We start from the raw sequence: 9,792 nt of genomic DNA on the forward strand, positions 1-9,792 counted from the left end.
GACTTTTCTATGTGGATACTTGAATTCATCTATCACTCAAAAGTCTATTCTATTCTATCTTCTAAACTACTGAACTGGAGGATCGCAGATCGCCAGAAAAATTTGATGACGTTCTAAAATAATTTAACCCAGCGAACAAGAATTGTGTGGTTTTTATAAGTGATAGTTGTTTTTCGGCCTCTATAAGATTGGAGACCGAGTGCAGTGCAACCATTGTCGTTACCCTTTTTCTCATCATTAACCCTTTATATAATACCAAAAAACAAAAGGAAAAATTCTTGTTTGGTCCTAAGCCCATAAGGTTATTTATAATAGGGTCCAACCGGATTTTATCCTTATCCTAGGGTCCAAAGTTCTTTGAAAACATGAAAATGACTAATATACCCTACTGTTTAAATGCGTGTGAGATAACATACTTCTACCAAATCGGGATTTTATTTATCTAGAGGTCCAAATTTAATTAAAACATATAAAGGACCAAAAATTTGAGTACATATCTGCTACACTGTTTACAAATTTGAGTACATATCTGCCACACTGCTGTTTGAGGGTGAAAACGATTTCTGCTGATTTTGGTAATTTCGGGTGTGTGGATGAGAAACGAGTTTAAACCCTAAACAATGTACTGTGTAGTTGCATATTTTCTGACTACTACACCCAAGTGAAAATAAAGACTAAAAACTACTTAAACATACAAGAACAAAGATGAACAAGATGTAAATAGCATGAAAAGTAAAGATGAACACAAGCATATAACGTGGTTCGTCCATGAAGACCTACGTCCACGGAGAAGAAGATGTTTTCTTATTGATTATAAGGTCTTACCCTTGAAATTGTTACAAATATCTTCTAGATTTCTCACTTTCTCTTTATCTAGATCTCTCTCAGGAATTCTCTGTAGAAAGACCATCTAAAAATGTGACATAAGTTGTCCATCTCCTGGTACATGGACTGATATTTGTAGGGTAACTAAACTCGGGGTGGTGAGGTCGTCCGAACTCGGTGGGCCTTCTTCCCTCGCTCTGGTTTCCTCGGGCTGACATCCATACTACTCCTTGCGACGGCTTGCTGGGTTCTCCCTCCGAGTTGTCTCGCCTTCCCCTGGATCGTGCTGGCCTTCTATGGGGAACCTGGTGCCCTATCGCCTCTAGGTCGTAATATGGATCGCCGAGTCTCTCATCGCGATGCGGAACTACCCACGTATTGTTCTTATCCTTCATTAAATGCGGTCTTGCTTTTTAGACTTGACCGTCTGAGCAGATTTAGACCTTTATCTACACGCGTCATTCATGTGGCGCTGGTGAAGTTTCCTCGACTGAGACAAAACAACCTTTTGGAAGATGATTCGGTGCTCCTACCTTATCCCCTCATCAGATGTTCATCCCTTAAAATGCTGACACGTGGCCATCGGGTATTTTACCCACACATTTTTCTGCTTTTCTTTGCAACTTTCCAAGGGCATGATGGGAAGAAAACTTGGTAACCGTCGCACCCTTTCCTCCACGTCCCGGGCTTATGCCACATCTGCATCTTTAATGCGCTTTTACCCATTTGGAATTGAGGCGCCGCTTGGTGGTCCTTCGGTTTCTTATAAAATCTATTGGGAGGAGATAATGTCGCCTTTAATATCTCTTTTCATAGTTCAGAATTTTTTCATTCTTTCTCTCCTTTGTCTGTTGCTGTTTCTCCTTAATTTCTTGTCTCCCATAAAGAGACTCACGATGTCTGGAAGGAACTCTCCATCTAGAACTTCAAAATGGTATGGTCCCTCCGCTTTTATTTCTATTTTTGCTTTCTCCGATGGTTGCCATGAATTCTTCTGTAATCATTCGATTTTGTCGGTATGAATGATTCTTATCATTGTTTTCTTTCCCTTTTTGGGCTTTAAAGTTATCTTTTTCATTCTTGACTGATAACTCCTGCTTTTGCTCCGGAAGTGAGGCTTTTCCGCCATTTTCTCCGCAGTTCTTGCCAGTATACATCTGTTAGTTTCGTTTTCTCTTTGCTTTGTTAGTCGTTTAAACTTATTCTCTTCTGGATTTGTTTGTTTTCATCAGTCCCGGAAAAGCTCCGATGAGAACTCCTAGTTCTGAGTGTTTCGCCGGTCAGTATGATGATGAGTTTCTTGAATCGGCGAGGGTTAGAAACCATCTTCAACGATTCGAGATTTCATATGCTTTTAACTAGAAGCAACATGGCGTTCTCTCAAGGGATCTTCTGGCGGCGAACCCCTGTGGGCCCGATGAGATCATTGTCTCAGTGGGCCAACTTGACGCCGGTCTTCGTCTTCCCTTATAATATCCGTTGAACACTTTCCAGTACGAGGTACTGTGCCTGCTTGATCCTCAGCGAGCCATCAATCATCCCACTGGTAAATTCTATAGGATCGCCCGAGAGTGTAATCGCCGAAGCAAGGCAAAGTTACTCGGCACGAGTTGAAAGGGTTCGATCCTATCCAAAAGGGTTTATACACTCCTGAAACCTTTGTGGAGAACTATTGGTGTCATCAGTCCGACAGCTATGATGGTTTTGGTGTTGGGATCTCTAGATCTCGGAAGAGCGCTCGAGATCTAACATACTTGTCCTATTTCGATCTGAAGTTTGCTACTAACTGCACGCTTCGTAAGACCCATGACCCTAAGTGTCCTCTTGCTCCTATCCGATTTAAGGGTCCTTATATTTATGGTTGGGATGAGCTTGGTAACATTCTTCCCTTCATTCGTGAGATGCATGCTCATCTGCCTGCTTATAGGCCCTGGGAGATCAAATGAAACATCCCTCGTAGGCGGTTGTCTCAGTCTGCTCGATATGGCGAAGATGCTAAGGTAAAAAATACTTGTCTTGTATTTTGACGTATATATATATATATACCTTGCCCATGTTTTCTGCCTTAGCGGCCGAGGTTTGTTGTGTTGTTGGAAGAGGAGGAGGTTGACTGATGGTGCCGGGACATCAAATGCTAGTGCACTTGAGAATGCAATGGAAGTGGATATCGATGCCTTGTTTGGTGAGGATGAAGTGTTATATGTTAATGATTCGTTCTTAGATGATCTGGACCAAGCTCTGTTGGCTGATCCAATCGATCCTGACGCTGCTTTTGGATCGGAGATGAGTCTTCCCCAGGCGAGTGTTGTTGTTGGTGGCGGGGGATAAGGGGGTGGTCAAAGTTTGGGTCCGAGCAATTTTGGTGCTCCGAGCGTACCAAGTAACTTTGCTAGTGGGTTTCCTTCTACCTTTGTGGGTCCGTCCAACATTCCTTCTATGCGTCTTTTCAGTGGTGGCTCCGAGTCCATGGCTATGATATGCTCGGAGAAGTATGCTCCACTGAGCAAAGAGGAGCAGGATCGCATCCTGAATTCCTTGGATAGGGCTGCACAGCAGAAGCTTGTATTATAGGTATGTGATTAAAAGCTTTTGCTCCTTGGCGTACTTTTATTATTTTTTCGTTTTGCCCCAGTCTTGACTAATAGTGTTAGGTGTTCTGTTTAGAGCAACAATATTAGAATTGGCCTGCTCGCCAAAGCTCGTGCTGCGCCAAAGCCGCTGAATAGGAGGCTCAATTGCTTCGTACTGTAATGCAACTATCTAGGGATGAAGCATTGGCGTTTCGCCAAGATAAAAAGGATTTGGAAGGTATTTATCTACTTGTTTTCTGCTTAGTATTGCATCTCCATGGTAGGGTTTAGACTTATGAATGAGTACCTGTATTGGTAGTGATGGTCAAGAGATTGGAGGAGCGGTTAGAAGATGCTCGTCGTAAGCATGGTAGAGAGCGTAATGAGCTTAGACTTGATGTGAGTTCGCATCAGTGTAAGATTTACTCCTTAGAGAAAGAAAAGGTGTTGTTGCAAAAAGATATTGATGTTATCGGAATCGTATTGTGGATCTACGCCATTTACTGCACAAGGCCAACAAGATAGTCGTGAAGCTTTCATATGATATCAAGATACTTCAAGATCAGAAGGATGAGCTTATTGACTGTCAGTGCGATCATAGGCCTATCATATTACAGGCAGAGGAAGACAAGGAGACATTGAGATGTCTCAAGCGAGATTATATCGCTTTGGAGAAGGAGCACGATAGGCATATGTTAACTTGTCCTCAAGGAGAGGCGGCTGTGACTCCTTCCGAAACAAGGATTATTGCTCTAGATACCGAGAAGTCCCGTTTAGAACAGAACTTATCCACCGTTTTGCATGAAAACGAAGGTTATTTGCATGTTAAGTTGTGCATTGTATTATGCTAAATATGCTTTGTGGGCTAATCGTCTTTTCTTTTGTGTTGCAGATATTTGCAAACAAAAGGCTGAGGTGGAGAAGCAATTGGAGGGGGAGAGATCGTCTAGCCGTAACCTTGATCAGGAGCTTGATGAATTGGTGAATAGACATGAAGAAGAATTGGTTGCCGTTCGCACCGAGAGCTGAGAGCCTGGCCAATCTTCATGTGCATTACAAGGTTACGATAACAAAGGCATGCAAGGCTGTTGTCCTCCGAGAACGTCAACGAGTTGCTGCTGCGAACATCCTGTCCCTCCGCCAGTTTCCGAGCCCGTGCCCGAGCCCGTACAGGATGATGATGTTATCGTCGAGGGAGAGGCAGAGATTGAGCAAGAGGCTCCAGGCGATGGAAAGGCCTGAATTTGCTCCTTTCTTGCTTTTGGATTCCTTCTTTTGTCTTCTTATGTTTGGACATAAATTGGTTGGTTTACTTGCTCCTTTTCGGAAACAGTTTCGTCTTTTGTTGGAAAGTCCTAAGTTGTGGGAGGCATAACATTGTTGTTTTTGTGGTAAATCCTCGTATGTGGGAGGCTCTTTAACTTTGCTGCTAATTGGTAATTAACATTGCTGTCTGGCGACTGCCATCTTTTTGTTTTGTATGATGCTTTATCATGCTTTGGATTATGAAAGAGTTTTGATTGCACACTGCTGGTCCAACTTAGGTAATATATCCGAGGAGTGATTAATTCCTTAATTGGTTATGCTATCTCTTACGTTGTTTGGACCGAGGTTATAGAAACTTTCGTTTAGCCTTCGTTAGTTTTTGCTTAGAGCTTGTTGTTGAACTTTTGCTCTTTTGAGTTAGCTGTTGGAGCGTGTTCTCAAGAATGAGTATCTCATGTTGAAACAGGGTATCGTCCGATATCATGATCGTGACGATGTTACCTTGGGTCTAGTCCGTAGAAGGTAATTGAGGATTGTTTCCCCCGTATTGTTTTGTAGAATGGGGTGTGGCTAGCACCATGCCATAATGATTTCATCTATCTGATGTGCATGTTAGAAATGCAAACCTTCTTACAAGTAGGGGCTCATAGCCAAAATAAATATTATGACCTAGAATATAAATTTAAACATAAATTCAAAATGTAGACAAGTAATAGTCAAAAAGAGTAGTTTTATTAATTTCAAAAGAGGGTGTAAACCCTTAATACATTTCGAGGGAGGTGTCATAACCTTCTTACAAGTAGGGGCTCATATCCCTTGCCTCAAATATGAACTTGTTGAACATCAACCTTCACGGGTCTTATGATGCCAGGAGTCTGCTAATGCTTGTCATTAGTTTGTAGTGTCAGTTGGGCTTTTGTCTGTAGCCCAACTTGTGAAGGAGACATTTCCGTCAATGGGCTGTTTTGCCCTAGTATATTGGGCTTTAGGAGCCGTTGTCGTCTTTTTGATGAGTGGCCAGGGGTTTAGTGCAGAGTCATCTGGGATGGACGTCTTTGTTCGTTCAGGGTACCTCTGCATGCTAGCCTTGCTAATGCGGTGGTTGTAACCTGATTAACAATCTATGAGAGATAGTAAGGCACCTGTAGACGCAGTACTTAATTATGTCAAAAAACTTATGTGGGCTGCTGTAGAGGGAATTCTTTAAGATTTTTTGGGTGCCGGTGTAGGCTGTTTTTTTCTTAGGACTACCTCGATCTCAGTGTGAGTACGAGGTCTGACTTCTCCCTCCTCGGGGAGGTTCTGTGATTGCTATAGGAGTCGTGCTATTGATAAGCACGCAAGTGCAACACTTTTATACTCGTATTTACACTAGCCAGGTCTCGTTCGCTAGCTAATAATATTGTTTTAGGTCATTTACAGGAATTACAAGAAAAACCGTTTTCCTGAAGAATAAATGGCTTAATTGGAGACAAAATGACGTTTGAGACAAAAATGAGCAAAGTCACTGGCTGTAAAATAACCTTGTGTGGATGGCCTGGTATTGCTATATATCAGCACCACTAGGCTCAATCCATCTCATGCATGTTATGAAAAACAAGAGTTGTCTTTGCTTGTTCAAATTAGCCCAGCCCACTGGTGGCTAAGGAGGTGGACGTGGCATCATTTTCATCACATATTGTTTGATCAAAACAAGAAGAAGACGCTTTCATTTCTACTAGGCGAGGTGTGTTCATAGAATAATAATATGACAGAAAAGGTATCTGAGCAGAAATGGTATTTGTGAATTCTCCAACCAGCTGCCATCTTCTTCTTCCTCGTCTGTCGTTCTCTCTTCGCCGATGGAACCTGAATTCTTATCACGAAACAACAGCAACAACACTAGTACTTGATTTAGGACATCAATTGTTCAAAATTTATCTCCAATAAATAAAGCAGTGAAAGAAGAGGATTGAGAACCAGTTGGGTATGAAGATGAACCAGCGACAAAGAGCAGCCAAGTCGGGATCGTGAGCTAATTACTGATCCAATTTGAACTGAAAATGGGGTACCTGTTCTTAAGAATTGGAGGGAAGTTAACAGTGAAGAATGGTTGGGGTAGTATGGTTGTTTACCAAGGAATGAGAGTGCAGTCAGTGATGATTTATACGATGGGTTTCGACCTAATTTTGGTGTTGGATAATGGTGGATGTTGCAGTAGTTCTAAAGATGTAAATGGATCTGTGGGTTCTTGTTTAGAAGCAGTGGTGTTGATTGAGTTTTGCGCCGTGTAATCGACCGAATTTGTATCTCAATTTGATGTACTCCGATGGGTATTATCAACAACAGATCAGTGGGGTTTTTCATGAGGTTTGAATGGCTGATTGCTTTGATGTTGGGCTCGACCTGTGTTGTTGTGGGGTTGAGATTCAAACCAATTATTTTGATTTCGTGTCAATAGCAGCGTCTGCAATGGGTTCTGCCCAGATATGGTTTGGATTAAATGACGATTAACAATATCGATGAAATTGGGGCTAGCTGAAGTCCTGAGATAAATGATAAGAAATAATTGTTGCTGGTGTTGGTTCGATTGTGAACTGAAGTTCAGGGAGAAAAGATCGGAGTTGGGTACTGTTGCCGGAGTCTGTTAATGGCTTGTACTTGAAGGTGATGTGCTGTGGCTAGATATGGGAGCTGGTGCTGGTGGCCAGACTTTGGAAGGGTCTGAATGTAGGAAGTGGAGGTTGTGGATGGACTGGGATTTGTTGCTGCCTCCAACACAAGAGGAGACCTAAAGTGTTATTTAAGCCAGCAGCGAGGAGAAGAAAAGGGGGGCGGTCTACATGGAGTAACTAGGTTTAAGCTTTCTTACCTTCGCTATGCTTATCTTGTTATTACCTTTGTCAATTTCTATGGCTTTTGAGAAAGCTATGTGTAGCTAAATCCATTATCAGGGTGAAAGGAGGAACTTGTAGACTTTTTTATTTGTGTTCAAAAACAAGGGTTCTCAACTGCAAAATCTTAATGATAATTGTTTATGTTTCTCTTCAATGCTTATTTTTTATTTAATTTCTCATATTCTATGCCATGTATAGTCTATTGTTAGGTTAATAGAAATTCTCATTTGAGACTTGTTACCAATTGATTTATGAACATTCTTAGACTAATCATGCCTTGTATGAATAGTTCTTAGATACATTAGGTTGAGAACAAACATAACTTTTGATAATTTTGTTGATAAATCTTAAACGTCACATCTTCCATGTACTAGCTAGGTTTGCTATTATACATGAGTTAAATGGGACCTTTGTGGTAGGACATAAGAAGCATTAGCCTACAATGGATTCCCGTAACCTTGACACGTTTATATCCTTGATAACATCCTTCAATTATTTGCTTTAGTTCTTTTGTTTGTTTATTTAGTTCGTATAAAAATTCATAATTCTTCATATTGAAACATCTTTGACTTGAAATTAGTGTGTATCGATCAAAATTGTGTTTGACACTCCTCGTTGGAACGATCCCTATTTTCCATTATCCTCATATAGTGCACCGTATACTTGCGGTTAATAAAAGTCGGTTTTCCGATTCATCAGCTATCGGCTCCGAGGCCACGGTGTTGTACGAGGCTGGGGCGTTAGGCAAGTGTGCTGGTACATCGCTTATTGCCATGTAGTCATGGGTCTCGGCTAGGATATTGATGCCTCTAGATCTCCTTGCTTGTGCCTTTGGGAATTTAATTTGTTCTCGCCGTTTTGCACATCCATCTTGTAGCAATACTTTGCCTCGCTAGAGTCTCCAATGATTTCTGCCACTCCGTCGGGTGTTGGGAATCTTAGCCTCTGATGATATGTGGAGGCCACTCCTTTGATTCCATGTATCCAGGATCGTCCGACAATGGCTGTGTAAGGTGACAACACGTCTACCACGCAGAATGTGGTTAGGGTAAGGATTATTCCCACTCGGATCTCTAGTGTTATCTCCCCTCTTGGGCGAGTGGACGACCTGTTAAAGCCAAATATGTTGTATGTAGATGGTATGAGGCACTCATCTTTGAGGCCCATTTGTTTGAATGTTTCATAAAACAATATCTCCACAGAGATGCCACCATCAATTAGAATTTTAGGCATCGCCCATGGTAGAGCCTTGTTTTTTACTTCCTCACCCTCGCATTTGGGGAGTGTGATGGACATAGAGACCACAAGAGGATCGTTGTGATTAAGTCCTCCTTCCAGCGTTTTCGAGGCTGAAAAGCTGATAGGGAGTCTCATCCACTCCTCCATTGCAGGTTCTCTGGCTATACTGAAGACTTCATCTCCTTTAAATTCTCGTTTGTTCATTCTTCCAGTAATGTTTCCTTCTCGCACAGGGGAGGTAATCTCCGAGTGCGAGATGGTATTGCATCCTAAGTACTGCGCCTCGCGAGGGATCCCCACGCGATGTATGGGTGCCCCAGTTATTGGTGGAGCTGTTGGTTGCACCACATATTCTTGCAGCTTTCCTTCATTGACCATGTCTTGCAATACCTTCTTTAGGTCTCTACACAAATCCGTCGTGTGGCTATGGAATTGATGGAATTCACAGAAGTCAGACCGACTTTTAGTTCGTTCTGGTTGCTGACCTCTATTCCATGGGTAGGTAATTGTGTTCTGTCCATCGATCTTCTTGAGGATCTCTGAGATTGGTGTGTTTAGCTTCGTATAGACAGGGTCTATAAACTTCCCCTTCTTTTGTTGGGTCTGATCTCTTCTTTTCCATCCTTCAGTCATATGTTTATCGAATTGGGTTGGCCCACCATTGGATCGCCCTGCTCCTTGGGCTGGAAGGTTCTGTGGTTCCACCACGTTGGCTCCTCTGTTGGTTCCTTTCACCATTTTGTCATAAGTTTCGTCTTAGAGTTCCTCCAAGGCAACATAGTCTTCTTGGATTACTCTCAGTTTACCCAGATTCTTTGGCATGCCCTCATGCATACGGACAAAGAATGTGTCCGTCTTTCTAAGAGTGTTTTTAAATCCCAAGATTGCATATTATTCACGTACCTTCCCAATCTCGGCGCATAGCTTCCTCCATCGTGTGACTAAGGAACGGTGTGACTATTTCGACCCTCTCGATATTTGGAACAACGCGTCAACTTCAGGTCGGATTCGACTGT

At 42.2% G+C, this 9,792-nt stretch overlaps 1 protein-coding gene across 1 annotated transcript; it reads right to left on the reverse strand.

Moving 5' to 3' along the window:
- Positions 1-8,329: 8,329 nt before the first annotated feature.
- LOC113316777 lies at positions 8,330-9,514 on the reverse strand. Its single transcript, XM_026564925.1, has one exon. The coding sequence runs from the start codon at positions 9,512-9,514 to the stop codon at positions 8,330-8,332; it is 1,185 nt and encodes a 394-aa protein (XP_026420710.1).
- Between the last annotated feature and the right edge of the window lie 278 nt (positions 9,515-9,792).

Source organism: Papaver somniferum, chromosome 10 (genome assembly GCF_003573695.1).
Source record: "Papaver somniferum cultivar HN1 chromosome 10, ASM357369v1, whole genome shotgun sequence".
Taxonomy (NCBI): Eukaryota; Viridiplantae; Streptophyta; class Magnoliopsida; order Ranunculales; family Papaveraceae; genus Papaver; species Papaver somniferum.

Coding starts and splice junctions, on each gene's coding strand:
- LOC113316777 (XM_026564925.1), bottom strand. CDS start 9,514: ATGGTGAAAGGAACCAACAGAGGAGCCAACGTGGTGGAACCACAGAAC.